Source organism: Chelonia mydas, chromosome 5, assembly GCF_015237465.2.
Source record: "Chelonia mydas isolate rCheMyd1 chromosome 5, rCheMyd1.pri.v2, whole genome shotgun sequence".
Lineage (NCBI taxonomy): Eukaryota > Metazoa > Chordata > Testudines > Cheloniidae > Chelonia > Chelonia mydas.
The window spans coordinates 97,918,296-97,942,602 of NC_051245.2; the positions used below are offsets into that span (position 1 = coordinate 97,918,296).

At 41.8% G+C, this 24,307-nt stretch overlaps 2 protein-coding genes across 4 annotated transcripts in view; one reads left to right on the plus strand and one right to left on the minus strand.

The window, feature by feature from the left end:
• Positions 1 to 24,307, plus strand: part of DOCK8 (dedicator of cytokinesis 8) — a 133,441-nt gene that overhangs the window by 45,322 nt on the left and 63,812 nt on the right. For both annotated transcript variants that reach the window (XM_007065576.4, XM_027827861.3), the window contains 7 exons: positions 715 to 781; positions 1,489 to 1,638; positions 2,338 to 2,418; positions 4,202 to 4,361; positions 5,016 to 5,155; positions 5,397 to 5,490; positions 7,077 to 7,239. In XM_007065576.4, coding sequence (XP_007065638.3) covers positions 715 to 781; positions 1,489 to 1,638; positions 2,338 to 2,418; positions 4,202 to 4,361; positions 5,016 to 5,155; positions 5,397 to 5,490; positions 7,077 to 7,239 — 855 coding nt within the window. The remainder of the gene's footprint in view (positions 1 to 714; positions 782 to 1,488; positions 1,639 to 2,337; positions 2,419 to 4,201; positions 4,362 to 5,015; positions 5,156 to 5,396; positions 5,491 to 7,076; positions 7,240 to 24,307) is intronic.
• Positions 15,546 to 18,360, minus strand: LOC119566561 (angiopoietin-related protein 3-like). 2 transcript variants are annotated; one of them, XM_037901867.2, is made up of 3 exons: positions 17,700 to 18,360; positions 17,027 to 17,137; positions 15,546 to 16,325 (listed from the first exon to the last, which is right to left on the minus strand). In XM_037901867.2, the coding sequence occupies exons 1-3, from the start codon at positions 18,192 to 18,194 to the stop codon at positions 16,212 to 16,214; spliced, it is 720 nt and encodes a 239-aa protein (XP_037757795.1). In that variant the 5' UTR covers positions 18,195 to 18,360; the 3' UTR covers positions 15,546 to 16,211. The 2 variants fall into 2 exon arrangements, with proteins under 2 accessions (XP_037757795.1, XP_037757796.1); XM_037901868.2 differs by having other exon boundaries at positions 17,721 to 18,334.

Genomic DNA, 24,307 nt, shown 5'->3' on the forward strand with positions numbered 1-24,307 from the left:
TTAATTTCAAGAAATAGTGAATGTGAAAGTCCTGCCAAATGCAATTTCAGCATGGCAAGAGTCATGATTGCGTCATCCCAGACCCTCTTATTTGAAGATGAACCAGATCTTCAGAGATGTGACTAATATCCATAGGGATTAACACTGAGTTAAATTAATGACATTAGCCTAGGTGAAAATGCAACTTAATCACATCTTCCCACAACATCAGACCAACAAGAATCAGTCCTGCATGCTTAGTTGACAGCAACCTCAAAGCCACTGTAAACTGTCCAGCTGCCAACACCCCCAAAGCTGTTGTGGCAGTCAGGGATCATCAGGGTGTAGGAATGCTCTGCCCATGCCCCCTTTCTTCCAGGCACATCTCTTGCACCAGAGGCTGGGAGTTGGGGTGGGTTAGGAATCAATGTGCCACTGAAGGAGGAGTCTCCCACACTGGAGGAATCCTTCACCAGGCAGAAAATGCCATCTGAGTGCAAAGCAGATTTAACAGACAAGAGAACCAGGTACCTTGTCTTTCTAAAGGTTAAAAAAATCCCAGACTCATAGATCTCCCAAAGTTTGGGAGAGCTGGGATCTGGATCTAAACTTTGTGTCTCATGCCCGTCTCTCCTTTCCTCATAAAGGAACCAGCAGCTAAAATAGAGTCTTTACTTTTGAATAAGCACAGTCAAAGAATGAAGTATTAATGTTCTGTGTCTCTCTCCTCAACAGATTTGATATAGAAATAGAACCATTGTTTGCATGCATAGCCCTCTATGATGTAAAAGAAAGGAAAAAGGTAAGGGCAGAGCAGAGCGAAGGACAATAACAAAACATTAATAACGTACTGGCTAATAACAGTCTGTTCTTTTTTCAGCTAAATTTCATTGAAATTTGAAAATGCTGGGACATTTGGCTCTGTACTTCATATTATTCTTTTGTGACTTGTCTTTTGAAGTTACAGTTTATGGTATGTTGCCAAAACTGGGCAATTTACCCTGGTTTATTGGAAGTATGGTAAAAATCTGCTGTCACGCATGTTCAGCTGGAATTCACGTGTATGAAATGCTTGCAGCAGACGATCTTCAATTTACATGGAGCACGTTGCACAAAAATGTGTTCTGTGGCTATTTATGATCTCCTCTTCACAGAACCCCTCTTTGCAAAACTGGTTTCACTGTGAAAAATTAAGGACCTAGTCCTGAAATATATTGAGTCCGCTGTGAGGTGCTGAGTGGTCTCAACTACTGGGCCCATTAAGCTTAGGGGTGCTCAGCACTTTGTGGAATAATGGTCTAATCCTGTATCCATTTAAATCAACAGGAATTTTACATGTGTGCAAACTTGCGTTTCCATATTGATTTTGCAGTTCTGGCTACTGCTTTTTTAACTCTTTTTGTATCTTATCTTCTTATGTTCTCATGTTTTACCCTTTGATACACTTTTGCTTTGCAATGGATGATAACAAATAACTATATGGGAATTTTGGTTTTTGTGGTTTTAAAGATCTCTGAAAATTTTCATTGTGACCTGAATTCAGAACAGTTCAAAGGATTCTTACGATCTCACACCCTCTGCATTGACTCATCTAGTCAGGCAAGATCTGCAGTATTTTCTATCACTTACCCGTCTTCTGATATCTACCTAGTAGTAAAGGTATGTAGCAATGGCTGTATCATTCTGTTGATTTCTAATTCATGTTTTCTGACTATAGCTATGGTTTGGGTTCATGAAGATGAAGTTTTCAGAGAGGGTAATAATAACCAACAAGAATTTCTTGTTGCTTAGTTGTTTAGAGATCTTCTGATAACGCTGATATCACAGGAGTAGGAATCTATTGACATCTCTGTCACACACTGACAGTTATATTGCTGCTCAGTGTACTGCTCCTATAAATGTTAATAGCTTTCTGTGCCACTGTCCAAGAGAAATTTAAGAACAAAACGAAATCAGCCATTTGATTTTGAATTACAGTTAGTGCTTTCAGTGAATTACCAGTTAGTGTTGATTTGCTGTGTTTATGTATTTTTTCAACTCTCAGATGAGGTTGGTATGAGCTGTTTTTTTCATTTAGGATACACTAGCTTTTCCCTGGTTCAGTGACACTCTTTTTGCTTCCTTATTAAGCACTGATTTGGAGCTGGGAGAATTACTATGATGGATTATTCCACCGAGAAAATCACAGGCATTTTATATTATGTATTTGTTTAATTTATTAATAGTATTAGTACCGGGCTAACTTTGTGAAATAGCCCAGCTCTTTCATACTTACAGAGAAGCAAAAGCAAAAGATTGTATTTTTCTTCATATATGTTTTCCTTTTATGGCTTTCATGCTTTTACTATATTGTGATAGATTGAAAAAGTCCTCCAGCAAGGAGAAATTGGAGACTGTGCCGAACCCTACATGGTTCTAAAAGAAAGTGAGGGTGGAAAGGTAAGTATGATACTGTCAAGACTGTTAAATGCTAACAAAGTGGGGGGCGGGGGTGACGTAAGGAGAACTGGTATTGCAATTAGAATCTGCAAAACAATTAATGGAATCCTGGTTCATGTGAATGGTTAAAAAAATCATAAGAAGATGATGTATGTTTTTATTGTTTGCTTCTTCTGAAATCAATAACTGGAAAGTTTTTTGAGCAATGTTAAACAACCAGGGGCTGAATTTTCAAAGTTTGGCGGGCACAAATATTTGCACCATGTGTGGACACAAACCAGTGATTTGTGTGTGTAAATCATCGATTTGTATATGTGGGCAGTTAGGCACCATCTCATCAGATGTCTCTCTACTGGTTCAGTTAATCATTATTTACCTCTCAAAAGGGGAATGATAATGTTTCCTGGATTTCTAAAGGTATCTCACCATTAGGTTATGTCTGCTCTGTGAGTAGGGGTGCAAATATTTGTGCTAGCTCTCACTGAGTTAGCATGAATAGAAATATAGTAGAACTTCAGAGTTACAAACGGACCAGTCAGCCACACACCTCATTTGGAACCAGAAGTACGTAATCAGTCATCAGCCGAGACCAAAAAAAGAAGCAAATACAGTACAGTAATGTGTTAAATGTAAACTACTAAAAAAATAAAGGGAAAGTTTAAAAAAAAATTGGCAAGGCAAGGGAACTGTTTCTGTGCTTGTTTCATTTAAATTAAGATGGTTCAAAGCAGCATTTTTCTTCTGCATAGTACAGTTTCAAAGCTGTATTAAGTCAATGTTCAGCTGTAAACTTTTGAAAGAGCAACCATAACGTTTTGTTCAGAGTTACAAACAACCTCCATTCCTGAGGTGTTTGTAACACTGAGGTTCTGCTGTAAGAGCTGCAGTAGCCGGGGTAGGGACAGCAGAGACACGGCCTGAAATTGGTGGGTATGTACCCAGCATAGCCAAGCTGTGCCTCCCCTGCCACGACCCGTGCTGCTGCAGCTACGCTGCTATGTATACTCACCCTAGCTCAATGAAAGTGAGCATGAGTAGGTGTACATGAGCAGGAGATCACGCCCCTAGCTAGCGTAGCCTTCGAATGTCAATTTCAGACAAAGAACGGTTATAATTATGATGAAACTGTTCAGAATATATATAACAATGACATCTATTGACTTGTTATGGTGAATATCAAGAATGCATATTATACACTCAACTGTAAATATATAATTACTGACTCTTTATATAATGGGTACTATTTACTCAGCTTTATGGGGGGACTTTATCTTGTACCTCTGGTCACTAGTTCAAATTTGGACCTGGTCAGTAGCCACATGAAAGCAGTTGTAATCTGACTACAGCCCAGTAACCTACTGTATGTGATGTGAGTTGCCTGCATCACACTACCTCCCAGATACTATGGTGGTGAGCTCTTCAGAGGAGGAAGCTCACCCCGTGCAGAGGGTCAGTAAAAGGCCTATGCAACACGTAAGTCCCATTTTTGAGGATGTAAGTTGACTTAAGTGATGTCTAAGCCTTTAGGTGGCTCTCTTCACAAAGATGAATTTCATCCAGAAAGAGAGAAACCGTCTTTGCAGTTGCATGTACTTGAGCTGACCTTGTATAATATGTGCCTCGTACAATGATATGGACTCCCCTTGACTTCAGTAGTCATTGCGTTGGGTCCTGTATAAGCAGAATTGAAGGAGGCTGAGCATACACAGTGAAAATTGCCTTCACATAGTCATAGTCAAATTTAGGCCTTTTAATATGTTGTATTTTCCTTTCTTTATTTTAGAGCAAAGAAAAGGTTGAGAAACTGAAAGCCCAAGCTGAGTCCTTCTGTCAGCGTTTGGGGAAATATCGGATGCCTTTCGCCTGGGCTCCCATAAGCTTAACCAATTTCTTTAACTTTTCAACGCTTGAAAGAGAAATGTCTGAAGCAGAAAGTTTAAATGGTAATAGTTTTAATATTCTAATCAATGCAATGTGAAGCTTTAGTAGCAATGTTAATAGGGTACCAATGTGTCAAGAGCATTCTCTTGACAACAGTTTTGTAGTTAAGAACTGCTCAGCTTTTCCTTCCTTTCCCCCATAATACTCACAAGTTGCCATGCTCGTCAGCTGGAGCCCCCTAAATGCATGATCTGCATATTCCCACTGCACGCATTCTAGCCCTGACTTTGATTCTACACCAGTTTTATGGCAGTGGAATCCCACTGACTTTAGTGGCGTTACTCTTGATTTACGTTGCTGGAAGATCAATCCTTTTAAGTCTTCCACAGTGAATAGAAGGCCCAATCCAACAACAGCACACACCAGATTGCCCCACTTCCTGTCATGCTATGGGCTAAAGAAACCAATAGCATCGTGCAGCAGCAGCAATGATATTCGCTCAACAGAATAAATACTGCACTTACTACATTTTTTTACATAGCCTTACACTGAATTGATGGAAAATGCAAAGTTAAGGTCTTTTGTTGTTCCCCTGAGATCACAGGGTGCTTGTGGCGTTTTAGGACTAAATTCAGGTATATTTGTCATGCTTTATGGTAGACTTTATACTGACACAAAAGAAGATGAATTTTTTTAAATGTAATTTATGCTTGAAGGGAAAGGAACTACTGGTGACAGAAGAACGATGATGCTCCAAGGTAGAAGACTTTCTGAGAGGAGCCTCAATTCAGAGGACAGTTATGCTGTGTCAAACTTCAAAGCGACCACTCTGACTGTCAACACCTTTATAAAACAGGTACAGTATGCTCTTTATTTTAGAGTGTGTGGAGTTTTATATTGTGCTGGTAAACATGAACTAAAGTAAACTGAATTGAAAAAATGCTGCTCAGTGTTGTAACTGGGGAACAAAAGGATAATTCATACAAAACACAGAGTTACCTACTCACTCTTTGTCTTGCAGACATATCTAATTCATGAAAGTAGGTAACAATACTATGCACCCTTATAGCAGAATTAATTTGTCTTTCTACTGACAGGAAGGAGACCGACTTAGTGACGAAGACCTATTCAAATTTTTAACAGACTACAAGAGATCTTCTTCCTTGCAGAGAAGAGTGAAGTCCATCCCAGGTATGGAATGTGTTTAGGATGGGATGCGAAATAGGCACTTAACTCCAGTAAATGCCAATGAAAATCTCAGCCCTCCTGTGTAATTATCCCCGTGGTTTTTAGGGCTATAAATTGTGTTACAAGGGAACGTCTTTATTTTATTAATGACTTCATCAAGCCAGCCACTTATTTTTGACCTGCTAATTTGTTCATCCCTGGCAAACAGAGATTTATAGTTAGTTTTATATTCTAAATTAGTTTGTTTTCATCAATAATTTACAAAGCGTTCATTCCGTTTTTTGGTTTTACCTGAAGTTTTTGAGGAGAATGGGATTAAAGCAGAATCTCAAGATCCTTACTGGTTCCCTAATATCTTGTTAGAATGGGGATCAGAGATTGGGTTGGGTGATTAAAATGTTTACTCTCTTTTCCTTTTAATTGACTCAGTGTTAATTAAGCAGAGGGAGAGACTGAATTTGGCTTCTCACAAAAGCTTGACCAGCTGGTGCTTTTTTGTGATGGCTTCCTTGAGCTCCAGATTCTGAGCTTTCATTTACAATACATTATGTCTCTAGCCCTTGTGGTTGCTAAGAAAACCTCTAAAAAGTGAACAGAATGTAACCAGTGCAGGAATGACTGCCTGGGTCTGTATACAGCCTGAAAGAGCAGCTCTGGGAGGTGTGAACTGCCCCCATTCACCTCAATAGAGTATTAAATATTAAGTTTAATTATGACAATTTAAATGTTACCATGATTAACAATTTCACTGCTGGTCACAGCAAGCAAGAAAAAATATGGAAAATCATATTCTGAAGATCTGCACCTCATTTTACTATCTTAAATAAGGCAGTGCTTGCTTTGTGCACAAAACTAGAGAGAGCATCACTACTTTATTTCCAATTCAGATCCTTAACAAATGTTATCCTTTTTGCATGGGTGAGACTAGAAAGTCAACTCAGCGTATGGTATCCCTTCCTTCCTGTCTACATGTGAATGTGCAAAGAGTCTTGTTGTCTTTATCAGCTGCTCCATATATTAAGTGTCAGGACAAGATCAGAAATGAGGATAATTGAAGCTGAATCCAGAAACCACCTCCATCAGAACTTGTTCAGTTTTGGTGGCTTTCTTGATAAGGACATATTATTAGACTGGAAGACCAACAAATTCCAAAGTGTGTGTGCCAAGGAATGCCACTACGTGGATGGGGATAATGTGGGTGCCAAAAGCTTCAATGGCATGATAAGATCGCCAGTGATGGTCATAAACTGAATATCCAGTGAGATCACCTTTAGGACCTGCCCAGAGATCAATCTGGGAAGTGCTCAACCTGCAAAGAGGCCATGTCCCTTTTGAATTTACTGTGATGACGCTGATGAAACCTGAAGAGAGATTTTATCTTGATGTGTAGGGATCTATGTGGGTTACTTCCCTGTGTATCCAGATAAAATACTTTCTCCTGCCAAAATTTCTTTCTCCTGCAGCCCTCAAACTAAAAACCCAAATTCCTATTTCCTAGTTACTTCTTTTGACCTTATGCATATTTGGTTTAGTTTTATTCTTCTTCTTATTTTTAATGGTGGGCTGAGCTTTCATGTAATTTTTTTAAGGATTACTTAAATTGGAGATCTCCCCAGCTTCAGAAGTCCTCAGTTGCTGTCTCACCCCTGAGTTATTACAAGTGAAACCATTTCCTGAAAACCGCAGCCGTCCTCAGAAAGAGATTTTGGAGTTCCCAGTTCGAGAAGTATATGTTCCCCACACTGTTTATAGGTAAGAAAAATGGATTTTCTTGAAAACTGTTAAACCCATATCCCAAAAATGATCATGGTATAATTTTTCTCCGATTCATAGAAACTAGAAATTGAAAAGCATGTTAGGTTATCGAAGCCTGTAAAGGTACAACCATTCTTTAATCTCATTAGCCAATACAAGATCGGATCCCTACTATATGTTCTGCAGTATGTTCTCCAGTCCAATTGTAAATGTCCTGAGCAAAGTGTTTCAAAAGCGTTGAGGAACCAGCAGCTCTCATTGACTTCAGTAGGTACTCAGACAACTTTACATAGCTGCTTGTATATGAATTTAGGAACCTAACTTTAGGCACCCATGTTTAAAAATCTTAGCCTTGGAATTCTGACTCCCAGTCTCTTTTTCTAACTATAAAATGCCACGGACATCCCTGGAGAACAGAGGCCTAGAGTTTTAAAACACTCATGATGCAAGACTAATTATATTTTCATTTGTGATTTTGTTGTATCCTTTATCTTGTCATATAATAGGAGTAATATTCACAGCATTGGAGCATGTTTGTACTGAACAGCTTTTGTAGTTGCCATGTGTCATCTAACTACACAAAGATGCAGTTTATTGCTCTGTCTACTCCATGAATAAGATCCCTTCTTATATCATATCACTTCGCAAAATGTATTACTCTGTTCTGACTGATTTAAAAAGGTAGACGTTCTAAAGAGTACAAATCAAAACAGGTTCCATCATTTCTTACTAGCCTGGCAACACATTAATCCCAAATGAGCTATGAATATCAAGGGAATATTCTTCAACACACTGATGTACCATATGGTAATGCTAATAATACACAGGCTGGAGATTTGTGAGTCAAGGTATGTTCTGGGATTATGTACAGTTTTAGCTCTAATATTTGTATTTGTTTTTGAAATTTGATGAAAGGAAGAGAGAATGTATTGCAGATTTTTTTAAAAAAATCAACAGCAGAGCATACTGTACGGGACTGGGACTTGGACAGCAGGGCCAGTTTGATTAGCAGGGGAGATGTGACTATCACAAATGAGTCAGGGAGTGTGATGCTTCCTGAGGGTACCCAGGTGTCACAGGGTGCGTCTTCACTCTAGCCTTCTTGCCCCACAGATTCTGCCCAGAATCTACTAATTGTGCAGTCATAGCATCATTTATTTTTGAGTGCTCTCCACCAGTACAGTCCCCGTGCACCAGTCTGTTTGAAATATCTTTCGCGCTTTTGGCCCTCTCCTCAGGACCTGAGGGGAACAGAGGTCTCCCTTCCCTGAGGCCTCTGGGCTCAGCTAGCCCTGTTCCCCACCCTCACTCCCCTCTGCATTTCCTTCCTGTGCCTCTTTATCAGACTGGGGCTGATGGGTTAATTTGCTCTGTATCTCACTCAGCCCACCAGCCTGCTTCTCTAATTACCTCAGTCAGCTGTCTCTGGGGAACTAGTTGGCCTCTAAGTGATCCGAGTGCAGGTTCACCTTTCCATTGCCTGCACTCTGTCACACCAGGGTTGTGAGACACCTCACTACCACCTCTCCTTAGTATGAGGAAGCCTTGTCTCTGCCTGCTGTGGGTCAGCTCTCTGACTCCATTGGTCACAGGCAACACAAGCCCTTCCTTCCAAGCTTCCACAGGCCCCACACTCTATCTACAGGTTAGCTATAGGCACACTCCAACCCCAAGCATCTCCTTGGCGTGCCCAGCCCCTGTTCTTCTATATTCCCAGATTAGCTGTTCCCAAAGTACCAGTGCACCCTGGCTTACCAGTTGCAGCTCTGATCACTGCTCCGCTTAACACACAGAACTTAAATAAGAGTATAGTGAAAACAAATAGCAGTTTATTTAACAAAGTACAGGGATTCGAGTAAGAGCAAGTAGAAGTACTGGAAACAAAGGATTACATGTAAAATAAAAAGCTTACGTGCATTCTAGAGCCTAGACTTAATTAAGTCGGTATTTCTCTGTTTTATAGAGCAATGCTTACCCAAAGTCCTCCCAGCATCTTGCAGCCGGACTTGGCTGTGATCACCCTTTCATGTGGCAAGTTCCACTGTCCGCTTGCCTCCTCGGTGAAAGATGCAGGGTGTTTCTTGGTACCCTTGGTACTATCAGGACAGTCCTTTGTTCTTTTTCATAACCAGGACACCCCCTGCTGATTGGTTTTTTTTTTCTCCTGAGGCCTCCCTCTCTTGTTCACTTTACAATCTTTTAATCAGCATCTGGTTCTGTATGCAGCTAGGCTTCCATTGTGAGACAGATGGGGAGAGAAGCATTTGCTATCTCCTGCTCAAAAGGAACCTGTTGCCTCTGGATAACTACCTTAAGTCCAGGGTTTTGAGAACATAATTTCCAGTATAGATGCTTAACTCCTGCAATACTATCTGTATGTACATTTCAGAATGGTTATGACAACCAGTGGGCTACTGGCTCTTGACAAAGACCTTACATGCCACCCTTTGGTGAACTTAGTATGCATATATCTGACCCAGGGAATCCCTGCAAAGACCTATGCATCCCCTCTGGCCTCTGCCAGTTGGCAACCAGAGGCTCCTGAGTCACAGGGAGAAAAGAAGCTGAATAAAGAAATAGGAAGTTTAATAACTTTTCGAAGGAGAGTGGCAGAGGCCCACGTTCTCTGAAGGCGAGAGAGAGGGTGAACAAAGACCAGGTAGAACTTAACCCTAAGAAATCTGTGTAGACAAGGTCACAGTCTGAGATTGGCGTTTGTCTCTTGCCAAAGTACGTTAAGTAACCTAGTTAATTAACTGATATTTAATATCTACATTTGTACTGATCCTTGTCTTTAGCTGAATTGAATTGTATGAGAGAGGGGATGGGTGAAAACATAAGAGTAATAGTTCATTGTTATTTAGTATTGTTGTTTTGTTTATTTGTATTACAGTAGCACCCAGAGGCCCCCGCTCAGATTGGGGTGAGCATCATTGTACTGGGCATTGTTCTTACACATAGTGAGAGACAATCCCTGCCACAAAGACATTGCAGTCTACATAGTGAAGACAGACAAAGGATAGAAGAGATTTCCATCATTTTATAGATGGAAAACTGAGGACTTGTCTACACTTGAAATGCTGCAGTGATACAGCTGCAGGAGCACTTCAGTGTAGATGCTACTAGGGGTTCTCCCATCGGGGTAGTTAATCCACTTCCCTGAAAGGCGGTAGCTAGGTTGACGGAAGAATTCTTCCATCTACCTAGTGCTATCTTCGCTGGGGATTAGGTCAGCTTAACTACATCACTCAGGGTTTGTGTATTTTTCACACCCCTGAACAATGTAGCTATGCCAGTGCAGGTTCCCAGTGTAGACGAGCCATAAATCACAGGGAGATTAAGTGATTTGCCCAGAGTCACACAGGAAGTCTGCGTCAGAGTCAGAAACTGAGCCAGATCTCATGAATCCAGTCCAATGTCTTAACTAGAAGACTATCCTTCTTATTGTTACCCTATAATTAGGGCCCTACCAAATTCAGAGTCTGTTTTGGTCAATTTCATAGTCATAGGATTTAAAAATAATAAATGTCATGATGTCATATATTTCAATCTGAAATTTCACGGTGTTGTTACTGTAGGTGGCCTGACCCAAAAGGGAGTTTTGAGGGAGGGGGGGTCACAAGGTTATTGTAGAGGGGTCTCGGTATTACCACCCTTACTTCTGTGTCGCTCTTGCTGGCGGCGGTGCTGCCTTCAGAGCTGGGGGGCTGGAGAGCAGCGGCTGCTGGCCGGGAGCCTGGCTCTGAACACGGCCACCAGCAGTAGCACAGAAGTGAGGATGGCATGGTAAGGTATTGCCACCCTTACTTCTGCACTGCTTCCTTCAGAGCTGGGCCCTTGGCTCTGAAGGCAGCAGCGCAGAAGTAAGGGTGGCATGGTATGGTATCGCCACCCTTACTTCTGCGGTGCTGTTGGCTGGGTGCTGCCTTCAGAGCTGGCCAGCTGGCCAACAGCCGCTGCTCTCCAGCTGGCCAGCTCTGAAGGCAGCGCAGAAGTAAAGGTGGCAATACCATCACCCCCCAACACACAATAACCTTGCGACCCCCCCCGCAATTTCCTTTTGGGTCACGACCCCCTGTCTGAGAAATGCTGGTCTGTATAGGCTAGGGTAAAAGTGCACAAAAGACCAGATTTCATGGGGGGAGACCAGATTTCACAGTTGGTGATGCATTTTTCATGACAGTGAATTTGGTAGGGCCCTGACTCAAATTGTTGAGGACCCACTCCAACATACTTGTGCTCAAAGACAGATGAATAAGAGAGAACTCAAGCTTGGAAATCTGCAATGTAAGAAACTCATTCACACAAAAATGACCCTTTTTGAAACCCATGTCAGTTTATATGGCCTTGGCATAGATTTCTTAGAGTCACTTCTGCAAGTACTGAGCACTCTCAACTCCAGTGGAAAGTGAGGGCACTCAGCACTCCCCAGGATCAGGCTGCATGATTGCAGATTAATTACATGGGGGAAAAGCCTCCTCTCATTGGTACAAGAACAACCCCAAGGACTTCAGTGGGGCTGCACTGGTATAACCGAGAGGAGAATTTTGGCCCTTAATTTGTAAGGAATGCTGAAGGATGAAGAGACATGTGACTGATCTCATTGTAAAGATTTAAAATTTCACGGGAGTAGGAAAATTAACCCTCAGTAAGTGGTTTTGGTGGAGCTATTTTAGCAGTAAAAATGCTTTAGGAGTGTCGTTATTCCAGTATAATTACTGTGTATCTGTGCTGTTCAGCCACTTGAGGGTGCAGTTTCTTCACTGTAGACCCAGAAGCATTTTAATGAGGAAAGTTGCAGTGTCTTAAGCATGAGTGAAAGAGGATGGAAATGAATTTCTTTTTTTCAATTTGCAGCATTTCATTCAAATATTTCTATAACTCAAGTGGTTAAACAATTAGAAGGGCAAATACAAATTAGCACGAGTAACATCAAATCTTTAAACTCACAGATACTAGCCAACAAAACCAACCAACCAACCAAAAAACACGATGCCAGCTTTATACCCTAGTGCTATGGACCTAGAATATAATTTTAGGGGATAATTATTTGTACCCTTTATTAGCACGTTACCCTGGACAGAGGTAGAAATAGTGACACAAAGAGAATATTTATTTGGATAAAGTACACAAGCGAATGGAAGTTTTTTACAGTGATAAGCTGGTAAATTTGAAGTCTGCCTGTATGTGTGCAGGATGGAACCATCAATGAAATACCCTGTCTCTGATGGGTCAATGGACTTTTTGCAAAGTTCTAGGTCAAGTAGTAGACTCCCAACCTTAGGTTTATTTTTATGACATACTTGTAAAAGAGTCCCCCGTAGCTTTTTCTCCCAAATGGGGGAAGCCCTGGCCGTGCCCAGTCAGTGACACTAGGTGCCTCCTGCACAGGCCTCAAGTGGGCCTGCCCTTTGTGGGCCTTCTTAAAGCCCTTCTGATGGGGGATCTAAAGGAAAGTTAAATGCCTCAGTGCACCTGAGAATAACTTCTTCCCAGAGCCCCTCAAAGGGGAAAAGGGCCAACATTAGTGCTAACAGTACAGCATCTGTGTAGTGGTTTTCAAGGAATCCCTCTGGCTGGGCTGCTGAATCGGGCTCACACTGTCAGGCTTTCTCTGGGAGTTCACCGCACTCCCCGTAGGGTCGGGGTGGAGATTTCCTCCTTGATGAGAGTTCCCCCATGGCTCCAGGAGTTGCTCCTGAAGTCTCCAGTTTGCAGATGACACTAAACTGGGAGGAGTGGTAGATACACTGGAGGGTAGGGATAGGATACAGAGGGACCTAGACAAATTAGAGGATTGGGCCAAAAGAAATCTGATGAGGCTCAACAAGGACAAGTGCAGAGTCCTGCACTTAGGATGGAAGAATCTCCTGCACTGCTACAGACTAGGGACCGAATGGCTAGGCAGCCGTCCTGCAGAAAAGGACCTAGGGGGTACAGTGGACGAGAAGCTGGATACGAGTCAACAGTGTGCCCTTGTTGCCAAGAAGGCCAATGGCATTTTGGTTTGTATAAGTAGGGGCATAGCGAGCAGATCGAGGGACGTGATCGTTCCCCTCTATTCGACACTGGTGAGGCCTCATCTGGAGTACTGTGTCCACACAGTACAAGAAAGATGTGGAAAAACTGGAGAGCGTCCAGCGGAAGGCAACAAAAATGACTAGGGGACTGGAACACATGACTTATGAAGAGAGGCTGAGGGAACTGGGATTGTTTAGTCTGCAGAAGAGAAGAATGAGGGGGGATTTGATAGCAGCTTTCAACTACCTGAAAGGGGGTTCCGAAGAGGATGGATCAAGACTGTTCTCAGTGGTAGCAGATGACAGAATGAGGAGCAATAGTCTCAAGTTGCAGTGGGAGGTTTAGGTTGGATATTAGGAAAAACTTTTTCACTAGGAGGGTGGTGAAGCACTGGAATGTGTTTCCTAGGGAGGTGGTGGAATATCCTTCCTTATAGGTTTTTAAGGTCAGTCTTGACAAAGGCCTGGCTGGGATAAATTAGCTGGGGATTGGTCCTGCTTTGAGCAGGGGGTTGGACTAGATGACTTCCTGAGGTCCCTTCCAACCCTGATATTCTATGATTCTATGATTCTCCTGCTCAAGGTGACCTCTTTCCCCAGCTGACTGCAGTTTCCTCCTTTTTAAAGGCCTCCTCCCTACCATACGTGATTGACAAGGCCAGAGGGGCAGGGCTAGCCCTGCACACAGGATCCTTCCAGTGCCTTCCTCATCTAGTGTGGGCTCTATAAATCCCATCACACATGCTGAAGGTCTTTTTCTACCAGCACAAAAGCTTTCATAGATGACAAGAAATATCTGGCTTTTCTGAAAAATGGATTTTTCTTGTTTAACAGCAGAGGCAGAATCTTTGTTATAGACTCTGGACCTGACTTTGATTTTGCTTATGCTAGTTTTTATACTGGCCGAATGCCATTCCTTTATTATTCCCGGTTTACACTAGTGAGATCACAGCACTGTGAAACAGAGCACTCCCTTTCGTTGTATACCTGTGTTTCCTTAATAAATGTAGTTTCACACTGAATGACAAAACAACTGAAGATTTATTTATTTCAGTAACTTTTTTCTGTTCCAAACAGCAAAAAAAAAAAAAGCCTAAATCATGTTGTTTAAATGTATAAATTTTTCACTCAATGAAATGTAAATGAAAGTGATGCTGCACCCTTCCAGGGTAAAATTTTGGATCTAGAGCGTAGTGATTTGCTTCAACAGTCACTAAGCTAAAACAGACACAGGGAGTCTGTGTTTTTGATACGGGAAGTGTTAGGCTTTTGTTTTTAAGGGTTTTGAAAGAAACTCTCGGTTTTGGTATTTTTATTGAAGCTGCTAATTAGTGTTCTTGGTCGTTTTGTGATTCCCCTGTGCTTGGGAGAGAGTTTCTAGACCCAGCTTCTGCTTGGCTTCTGCTTTTAGGAGTAATGGTTCTGTCTAGTCTGGAAGAAAAGGTAACTCATTCCTAATGGTCCCCATTGCTCTCATGTTTTGCTCACATGCTAACCACTTATTTATTTAAACTGTGGAGAGGTAAGATTTTTCACTACTCCCTTGTGCTCATGCTACACTTGAGATCTAAGGGGAGGAGCAGGGAGTGTTGTACCTTCACAGCTTCCATTGCTTTGCTCACATTTTAGGTTGGTGATGCAATAGCTTTTGCTGATACTTGGCTCTTGGTGAACTTTTCTGTGCTCTGGCCCACACTCCAAGTTCCTGTATTAGAGGGATTTCTCTCAGACACTACATGCAGTGTTAGCGTACTCGGGGGGGGGGGGGGAGGGGGGCCTTATGAGCACAGCTGCCCTACTTGTGTCAGACTCCTGGGGCAGGGCATCTCACCATGCTAACAGTTTCACAGTTGCTCTCTGGCGTAGAGATTGCCCCCTCCCCGTTCCTTTATTTGTGCACCAGTTCTGTGGATTCTAGCACCGCATTGGTTTGTTATTCTTTCCAAGGGGTTTAAATTGCCCAGCTTCATTTCTCTTTGTTTAAGAATGTGGTCCCTGCTGATGTATTACACTCAGAGATCCTACCATCAGAGGCCCCATTTATGTTTGTCTGTCTTACTACCTCTCTGCTTCTTTATAGATCTCAGGAAAGAGCAGTGCTTAAGCCACTGCTATTGGCAGAGGGGATATGACACAATATCCCACTTCTTGTTTTTATTATCCAGGAGTAGGTCCAGCCAGTCCCCACTTGTGTTCAGTGTGTGTGTGACTATGTGTGCGCACGCACACACATGCCTGCTTGTAAGGTTTCCTGAAGTTGCTGTGCATTTTTTTTTTTTTTTGGTGCTAAAATAAAAAAATAATGAATTCTATTATATGTTACTTAACATAACACAAACCATGAAAAAATGAAAGTCTAGCAATCAGCAATCTAGTGGCACAAGCATCCTGCCTGCATATAGCTTGTGTATCACAGTGCTTTCAACTGATGCATTACACCCGACATGCCAGAACAAATTGCATTAGTTATGTAATATACAACTGGTGAACTATATACCATATGGCATGACGATCCCTGTGCAGTCAAATCAGTCAGCTGAGGAACTGAATAAAACATGGATTTCCATAAACTTCATGATAAAGTATAGTTCTAAGAAATGTCTAAAAACACTTTTTTTAAACTCAGATGCACTGCTCTAAAAATGTTTTTGCTCATTCTTTTTAATACCTTAAAATATTTGCTTTGTAACTAGTGTTTACGGATCTACAATATTTCTGTTAGGAGCAAGCTAGTCGGTAGCTGTCATATTCACGCTACAATAACAATATTTTTGAAAAACTTTTCAGCACCTTGGCCATGCAGTTTGTTAAAAGATAAAAACTATTGAACAAGACAGCCCCTAGCTTTCTTGCATGTTAGCCATCTAATCAAGATAGAAATCCTAGTAGCATATTTGCACTTACACTGCATAGATCACTGGTAAAATATTTTAATCCTGTGATTGTCTTTCATATACTCTCATGTACTGATAATGTTGTGTTCTGCCTCTCAGAAGAATCTGCTATTTTCTTCCTCATTCCATTGGTCTTCGGCTGTCTGGCTAGTTTAATTTTTGGCCTAACCTGTGTAGCAAAAAGTAACAACAACAATGCAATGTGGTTAAAAATGAAAGAGAGAATTACAGAAACTTAATGCAAGTCATTTATAAAGTATACAGGGAAATCACAAGTTTTTCTTTCTATAGGAACTAAAGTGAGCATCAGTCTTCCAGAGATGCATAGGAATCAAATGATTCCATTAATCAACAAGTATGCATCTCCATTCTTCGGGCAGGTAGAATGTTGATACATTAGACTGCAGCCCTTTACCCTTGAATTCTAAAACCAGCTCTGCTACTGACTCCCTGCATAGCTGTGGGCGAGTGGCTGTATCCCATTGGTAAAATTCCTGCCACGCAGGAATGTGACACAGGTTGATGATATTTATACAGTACTTAGAAGATTAGTGCCAGGTATTAGTACTGTCATTGTTTGAATTTCCAACTCCTGGTGCCAAGAATTTTGGCGGATCTCTGGTCTTTCATCTACCTTTTAGGAAAAAACATATCACCACTGTTTCCCCCTGTAACAGGTAAAGCCCTTGAGGCAGGGACCCTCTTCTTATAGTGTTTATACAGCACCTAGTATGATAGCTTCCTAGGTGCTACCACAATACAAATAAATAATAATGTTACCAGTTCAGTGGATCACTGTAGTCTTCCAAACTCAAAACACAGGCCCGCAGTGAAAAGGCGAATGGGGAAAAAACGATATGAAAAGCCTACCTTTTTCAGCAACTTTTGAATGAGTGCATCTTGTACACTAATTCGGTCTTGCTGCAGCTCCACTTCGGTAAGCAACTCATCAATTCTTACGCTTTGAGTTTGCACAAAAGACTAGGAAGAAGGGGGAGGAGGGGAGAAAAGAAAAGATGACTTTGAAGCTGCAAAAATCTTTGAATGTGTTCCAAGGTTTGGTTGCAAAATACTGGGGCATCTTTTTTTTAGCTGGAGGAATGATCAGAACTAGAGTAGAACATTATTTTTAGAGGCAAATCTTGTAGTCCCCATGCAGGCAAAATTCTCAGTTAAGCCAATAAGAGTTTTGCCTGAATAAGGACTGCAGGTTTTGTCCCACTTTTAATTGTATGTGGTAAATGAATTCACCACTACAGTTTTTGAATAATAATTAGTAATTATCAAGCTATACAGTGAACAAAAATAAAGACAGCTCAGACCCGGAAGAGTAACCACATGTAACCACATAAGTCTTAAATAAAGAAAAAAATGCAGAGCAAAACAGACAAGCCTGTTTTCAGCTCATATGGTAATAGATTTATGGATTAAAAAAAAGTCCTATGTCTAGTGTCCACTTTTACTGAGAATCACTATAAGTGAATAAATAATCATGCTAAAAGATAGATTAAGAAGATCAGGTGTTAAAAACTCCAGTACTTACCATAATGTCAGTCATACTCACTGAAGTACTGGTGTTAGTCTTGTAATTTAGGGCATTCTCTATCTTCTCCTCTAAAAATTCCAGCTTGGTGTTGAAAGTCTTTCTGTAATGCATCACTTCAGCAAGTTGGTTCTGGAGCTCTTCAGAGAGCCTGCTCAGAACTTGGTTCCTAGTTTCAAGTTGCTGAGTTTTCTCCATAAGACCATTTCTCAGCCTCTTATTTAGGCTGACCTGCTCTAGTAATTCTATCAAGGAGGTGTTAAAAATGTTGAGCTGTTGAAAGATGTAGGTAATTTTCTCTTTAGCATGGTCAACCTGCTCCTTTAACCCAGCTCCAAGCTTCAGGACACCTTGAGAGAGCACATGGATTTCCTCGCTGGAATAATGAAAGTGGGCACCTTGCATTTCTTTCTTGCTTGATGCATAGTTGCCTTTGGTTACACTGTTTAGAGAATGTGCAATACTCAGGAGGACCAAAACAGATATTTTGTGCATTGCAGCTTGTAAAGATTTTTAGTCTCCTACAGATCTGCCAGCCTGATCTAAGAAAAGTTTCCAAATGGAACACTTTGAAGGTCCCAGCGCAGTGGGAGAAAATGTGAATGCGATCAACAATTAGAGCAAAGTATTTTCAAATTCCACAGGTTAACCCCTAACTTCCTATTGCAGTAGAAGTGCAGCTGTTTAAATACTGGGAGCTGGAGGGTTAGTGATGAGTCTATGCTTTAAATTCCAAAATATTTTGCATTGAAATTATATCAATCAAAAACATCCTGGGAAAAGAAGATATTGAAGCACGTGAGATGATGTATCATATCATGTAATACATATGACTACACAGGAACATGTTATCAGTATTTTGGGAAGTACTAGATTACATTAAATGTCATGTACCTACAAGGATAGTGCTATTTATTAAATTTACGAGGCCAAAATAATCTCCTCATAATTATCAACAGTATCAGAAATGAGGGCTATTTAAGGAACATTTTCAAGAAACTTCTTTTGTTATCTTTCAAGCATATTGTCTGCTGTATGTTAAAGCCTAGAGTTAATGATCATCAGAAATTTAACCCTTTAGTTCATTAATAAAGATTTAATACGATTAGATTTGGAAGTAGATCAACCCTTCTGCTGGTGCAGTTGGAGAGAACCTAGATCCTAGGATCACGGAATGAACAGGAAAGTTGTGGTTCCACAAACATTGTCCCTGTACAAGTCCATGAAATTCCCCATTCCCTTTTTTTCTAATACTCACAGAAGGCCCTTGGGTCAATGTACTTTGGGGTCGAGCTAGAGAGCAGGCCTTACTCCTGGCTTATCCTGTGGATATCAGGTTTTAATGGTACTTGAAAAATTAGCATCTCCCATTGGGTCCCTTGCACAAGTGTGAATGAGCCTTCCTTCTGGATCTCCAGGATTCATGGGGGCTGGGAGGTCACAACCTATTGCCTCTTGTGCATCCCACAAAACACCCACTTGAGTGGATGGTTACTTGGAAACTCCATGAGATGGACCTCACAGAGTTATACCCAAGCCCCAGCGTAAACCTAATCTGGATCTGAATGCTTACTCCGGAACTGATCTCTAATTTTAAGTATAAGAAAATATTATCCAGGCTATTATCCATATTAAAAGTAAAATCATATTTTAAAAACCTAAAGAACTATGGCCATCTTGAGAATTTATGCATGTACTTCCTTTTAAAATAATGTAGCATATTAAAATTCTGCGGATGCACCATTTCTTCTGTGTTTTCTAAGTTATTGAAAATGAGCTTATATAGTCAGTAAAATAACTGCAATTTGGGATAAAGTTTACAGCCATTTTTCTGAAGACCTAATAATGAGTGAAAACAATAGAACCAATAGAGACTGTGTTGACATATACTAAATAACTGCATTATTTGTATCTATTACCATCAGCAGCAAGTGACAAGGTTAATTTAGTGATCACAGTACATCCGCATATCAGTCCATGTTCTGTATTAATAGTGTCTACCTAGAGGTATATTGAATTTTATTATATGTGGTATTCATGTCCTAGTCATCCACAGACATATCTATTGTTGATTAAAATTTGGAACCCAGTCACACTGGGATGTAACTCACAAGTAGTTGTGTAATTTAGTATGAAGAACTACCAACCAACACAACCAATAATTATGAGTAATGTCATTTAAGCACAAGAGGGTCAAAGTCTTAAAGCCTCTGTGTATATTTTATTTCGGTGGAGGATAGATCTGCTCTGCCCTGACCATTGAACATGGTCAAGTCAGTGCAGTCAAATTTCATGGAGATGTAGGACAGGACAGCGAGTTCAGACCACAGTGGAGTTGTACAGTGTGCAACTCAGGGCAGGGTTTGACCCCATTGTGTTTAGACAGAGCAGCACAGTTGATCTCTCTTCAGAGGGTTCTCCAACCCAAGTCAGTGTTATGTGCACGGTATGGGTTGTTTCTGTGAATTGGTGATTTTACTGAGCGACTCTAATTAAATTAGATTTGCATTAATTTTATATTGTCATCTTTATTTTATTAGTTATTGTCTTGTGGACTTGCATTAACATTGTTTTGTTATTATCTTGGCCAATGTTTCGTCTTCATTTGACATCAAAACATCTTCTCCACAGTTGAGCATTTATATTGCTTTGACACTGACTTGCACAAAAATTTTTCTACCATCATTTTTGACCTTGTAACATAGTGTCCAAACACTAGCACTAAAGGAACTCAACTTAAAAATCAGACTTCTATCTGAAAATGTTGTACCTGCTATAGTTACAAATCACAACTAAAATTACTAAAACTGAAAGACATTAGAGAAACATATGTTCTTCTGTTTTAACAGTATGTTTACCTTTTTCATAGTTAGGCTTCACGTTTCCCCTGGATAGTCAGTTGATTTTCCCAGGCTTTTGTTTTTGTTTTTTGTATGTGTTGAGGTTTTTGATGCAGCAACAGAGGAGAGAAAAGCATTTACAAAAATAGAAAAATGCAGTTGAAAGTAAGAAAACCTGGCAGAGAGACTTAGGAGCAGAAGTAGTACCTGAAACTACTTACATCTTTAAAAAAAGTTTTAGATCTCCAGATGCTGGTGTTCATTTAACACTATCCTGAGAACAGTAATTGCATCATGCTATACCCCATTTATTTATATGTGAAACTAGCATCATTGAAAAATACTTGAGAATACCCATAAAGGATTTTTAAAGAACACCAAATAGGCCTATACTGGTGAAATCTGGGGTGGTAGATGGTTGTTTTTAATTAAACTACATTGTACCTCAAGTTTGATGTTCGAAATCTGATGCAAGTCATCTTCAAATTATGTTGGTCTGTGTTCGAAAAAACAGTTTTACCTTTCAAAAAAAAATTCTGGGAAGAAAGTTTGCAGTTGGGCTGACATCATTTATGCTAAAGTTCACCCCAGCATGATTTTGAAATGCTGAGATTGTTATTAATTGGTGTATGCAATCAGCCAAGCCACAGCGTTCTTATCAACCGTGTTCAAGGTACGAAGACTTCCAGGAAGCTGAGTCATTTTGCAGTCCTCAGCAATGTGTGTCATAGTTTGTGGCTGCCCACACTGACATAGTGGACATTGCTGAGATAATAAACCCAAATGGAGACGTTTATAGTGGCAAAGCTAACTCAGTCTTTAGCTGCGGTGATGCTTGTATAATGCTGGCTAAGTAAAGGGACAGTTTACAGTACAGCAGTTTGAAGATGACATCCCACAACTAGAAACAAAATCAGTGACTGCAGCTGAGTAAATCCCAGAGTGTTTTGCCCAGCATAAGTGCTCCATCCTAGAGGTCATAGGGTAAGGTTTCCCTTACGAAAATTAATCTCCAAAAAAAGCACTCAAAAAATAAAAAGAGAGAAAGAAAAAGTTGCTTATTTTTAAACAGAATGGGTCAAATCCTGAGCCCTGGTGTGGCCCCTTTGCATCGTCACTTTACATCCCCCACAGCTGTCGCGAGGCGAGGACTCACCGGTGCGGCGCCTCCTGCTGGTCATCTCAGGAATTGGCTCTTTCCAGCCTTCGGAGCGCCCTCTGCAAGCCGGTGTCTCGCCTGCCACTGGCCCCATGTCCCTCCTGGTGCCCTTTTCCTCCGGGTTCTGTCCCAGCAGTATCCCCTTGCTCTGGGTCTCCCCTCCCAGGGGAACCCCCAACCCTCTAAACCCACCTTGCCTCAGTGGCTGCTGCCAGTCATTATCTAGCCCCCGCTCACTGGGGCAGACTGCAGTGTAATGGCCACTCATCACTGGCAAGGGGGTAAGACCTGCTGCTTTTGCCTATCCTCAGGCTGTGCCTCTGCAGTCCCAGAACCTTTCTGGGCCTTTACCAAGGCCTGTAGCCTGGAGGGTTTACCAGGCTGGAGCTCCCCAGCTCCCTTTGCCCTTCCCCAGCACTGCTCCGACTCAGGTACCTTGCTCCCAGGCAGCCTGTCCTTCCCACTCCAGGACTAGAGTGAGACTCCTTTGCTTCTGGCCCCCAGCCCACAACTGGGCCCTGATTGAGCTAGCCACAGCTTCCCCCAGCTGTTCTCATTCCCCTTATTTCCAGCCACAGCCCTCTCCAGGGCTGCTTTTACTATTGGCTCCCCCAGGGAAGCCGTCTCCCAGGGCTGTTTTAACCCCTTCAGGGCAGGAGCGGGGTGACCACCCCACTACATTCACCCTTACCTGTCTAGTCTTACTGGCTGTTACAAGGAAGTGTAAATGAGAGCACTGAGGTTGCACTAGGAGTCAAGTTGCCCCCTGACTGTTCTGAAAATTGGGGGAGCCAAAGATGATATACGAGCCACATTTACCCAGGCACCGACTTTACAATGTGCCGGGGGAGTGTGTGTGTGCACTCAACTTCCGACTCTACTCCAGGCCTTGCCCCCAAGCTACCCCTTCCCCCAAGGCCCCACCTCCATCTCGCCTCTTCCCGCATTTGCATTAGAAGAGCTAGATACAGCCTTTAATGGAAAGATTAATCATACTGGGATACCTTTGCTTTCCTCATGACCCTTTCCACCAGATACAAATGTCTAATGGCTCTGTGCATTGATCTCCCTGAAAGGGGATGTTTCAGCCTTGTGTATCAGTTACTTTTCTACTTTTATTGAAACCAAGAGTAGCTGTGACACATAGACCAGAATGTGTCCATTGGGCACAGCTTCACGGCCCCACTGGCATTACCCGGAGACACTGATCCCCGGGGAGACACAGTGCCTCCGGGAGTTCCCCAGCCCTACAGGAGCATGCTGCTGGGCCACAATTTAGGAGACTGTGCTCCCTCCCGTGCATGGCCTGCTCGCTGCCGGTTGTTGCGGTAGGGAGGGTGTTCTGAGTACTGTGCAGGCACTCCAGACGAGTGAGAGGTAGTGTCACAACTTACCCTGCAACTCTGGGTGCCTTACAGTGCTTTGCTGCTGGAGTCCCTAGCCTGGGATGCTCACAACCAGTTTACAAGCATGTAGGTCCCACACTGACGTGTCTGTGCTAGACAGCTCTGGTTCAGCAGCTCCGACCCCAGCGGCCTGCCTACAGCCCCACTTTGGCTTCCACCAGCTTTGGTTACTAGTTGCAGGGTGAGCCCAACACACTCCCAGTCCCAAATTTTCCCCAAACCGTGTACTCTCTAATGTCCTGCCCCGTCCTGGGCAGTTTGGAGAAATAATAAAGTCCATTTGTTCCTCTAAAGACACAAAAGCTACCACCTTGCCACACTCACTGGAGTTAACATTCACTTTAATTCAAACACAGGACTGGAGATTTAGATTAATAATAAAACAAATGTATTAACAAAAGAAAATAGGATTTTAAGTGAGTTGAAGTATAAAAGATAACGTTAGAAAGGGATACAAGCAAATAAAAGTGAAAACATGCCTCTGAAAGTCTAAAACTCAATCTAGCAAGGTACAGATTTTGTTCAAAATGCTTTTTCTCACCTATATTCAGTTTCCAGAGAGTTCAACCCCTCATTGGCGGAAGGATCCATCTTTCTCAGCATGCAAGAGCTCTGTTCCTTTTTGTCTGTCTAGTGATGGATGCAAAGATGGCTTCTGTCTTTGCTTGTATCTTCCAAAGTTCAATCGCTTTGTTTCAAGAGGCAGGATGATGTCATGCTGTTCTTCCCTTCCTGTCTGTAAATGGGGCTTCCATTGTTTTGATTCCACCATGCTTAATTCTTAGCCTTGGTCTACACTAGGACTTTAGGTCGAATTTAGCAGCATTAAATTGATGTAAACCTGCACCCGTCCACACGATGAAGCCCTTTATTTCGACTTAAAGGGCTCTTAAAATCGATTTCCTTACTCCACCCCTGACAAGTGGATTAGCGCTTAAATCGGCCTTGCTGGCTCGAATTTGGGGTACTGTGGACACAATTCGACAGTATTGGCCTCCGGGAGCTATCCCAGAGTGCTCCATTTTGACTGCTCTGGACAGCACTCTCAACTCAGATGCACGATTGTTTGCCATTGCTCTGACGCAGGGAGGGGCGACTGAGGACATGGCTTACAGCGTTGGCTTCAGGGAGCTAAAATCAACAAAGGGGGTGGCTTTACATCAAGGACTATTTCAGGCAGGACTTCACGGAGGGTTCCAATAA

Bases quoted from the DNA above. Each gene is read 5' to 3' on its own strand.
- LOC119566561 (XM_037901867.2), bottom strand. From the start codon at position 18,194: ATGCACAAAATATCTGTTTTGGTCCTCCTGAGTATTGCACATTCTCTA. The intron at 17,138-17,699 runs GTAAGTACTGGA...CCTTCTTCCTAG, and splicing joins TGAGTATGACTGACATTATG to TCTTTTGTGCAAACTCAAAG. The intron at 16,326-17,026 runs GTAGGCTTTTCA...TTTGCTACACAG, and splicing joins TTCAAAAGTTGCTGAAAAAG to GTTAGGCCAAAAATTAAACT.